Genomic DNA, 1,226 nt, shown 5'->3' on the forward strand with positions numbered 1-1,226 from the left:
TCTGTAGTATTCAGTAGTAACGCTGTAGTATTCAGTAGTAACGCTGTAGTATTCAGTAGTAACGCTGTAGTATTCAGTAGTAACGCTGTGGTATTCAGTAGTATTCAGTAGTAACTCTGTAGTATTCAGCAGTAACGCTGTAGTATTCAGTAGTAACTCTGTGGTATTCAGTAGTAACGCTGTAGTATTCAGTAGTAACTCTGTGGTATTCAGTAGTAACTCTACTGTCACCAGGTGACTCTGAACTGTCCAGTCACTGTAGTACTCTGTAGTACTGTGCAGCATCATGTAGTACTGTGGTGCCAGTTGTACTTTCTGTTTCAGATCATCAGTGAAATCTCCAAGAAGGTTGCTCAGATCCAGAATGGTAAGTTTGGGCCTGACTGCCTGGTTCTGACCCGGCTCTCTCTTTCGTTGACCTTTGACCTTTGACCTGTCTTTCAGCTGGTCTCGGGGAGTTCCGGATCCGGGATATGAACGATGAGATCAACAAGCTGCTGAGGGAGAAAGGTCACTGGGAGGTCCGGATCAAGGAGCTGGGCGGACCCGACTACAGGGTAACGCCCTTATTATTGATGGTTTCCATGGAGACCAGGCCTCAGCTGGTCCGATGGGTCGATAAAGTGATGAGTGAGAAATGATGAATCAGTTAAGCTCATCGTCACATTCGGTGTTCCACAAGGCTCAATACTGGGACTCCTACGGTTCAATATCTACATGCTCCCTCTAGCTCGGGTTGTTAGAAATAACAAGATTAGTTACCATGACAACACAGATGACGCATAGCTCCACATTATGATGTCACCAGGTGACTCTGAACCATCCAATCACTGAACAGATTCTTAGAACAGATAAATGTGTGGATGTGCTAAAACCTTTTCCAGCTGAGCAGAAACTGCAGTTATTAAAGAGCGATCTAGAGTTATAGCTCTAGTTATAGATCTAGAGTCATAGATCTAGAGTCAACGCACAGCTTCAGTTCTTCCAGCTGGAAAGTAGAGATCAGGATGACCTCTGACCTCAGTGCCACATGAAGCCGGTTCCTCAGTGGACCTTCTAGCAGCTGCAGAACATTTCAGGCCCAGAGGACGAAAGTCTGAGACCAGAGAGACGAACCAGAAGCTGCAGCTGGAGACCTGAGTAGAACCAGGAGGGTGGAGACACCACCTGGTTCTACACCACCTGGATCTACACCAGCTGGTTCTACACCACCTGGTTCTACACCA

At 46.5% G+C, this 1,226-nt stretch overlaps 1 protein-coding gene across 1 annotated transcript in view; it reads left to right on the forward strand.

Annotated features, from left to right (window-relative positions):
- isy1 (ISY1 splicing factor homolog) overlaps positions 1–1,226 on the forward strand; it is a 9,230-nt gene that overhangs the window by 3,751 nt on the left and 4,253 nt on the right. The window contains exons 5-6 of the mRNA XM_008402455.1: positions 325–367; positions 445–557. Of these exons, the coding sequence (XP_008400677.1) occupies positions 325–367; positions 445–557 (156 nt within the window). The remainder of the gene's footprint in view (positions 1–324; positions 368–444; positions 558–1,226) is intronic.

This window comes from Poecilia reticulata, unplaced genomic scaffold, assembly GCF_000633615.1.
Source record: "Poecilia reticulata strain Guanapo unplaced genomic scaffold, Guppy_female_1.0+MT scaffold_233, whole genome shotgun sequence".
Lineage (NCBI taxonomy): Eukaryota > Metazoa > Chordata > Actinopteri > Cyprinodontiformes > Poeciliidae > Poecilia > Poecilia reticulata.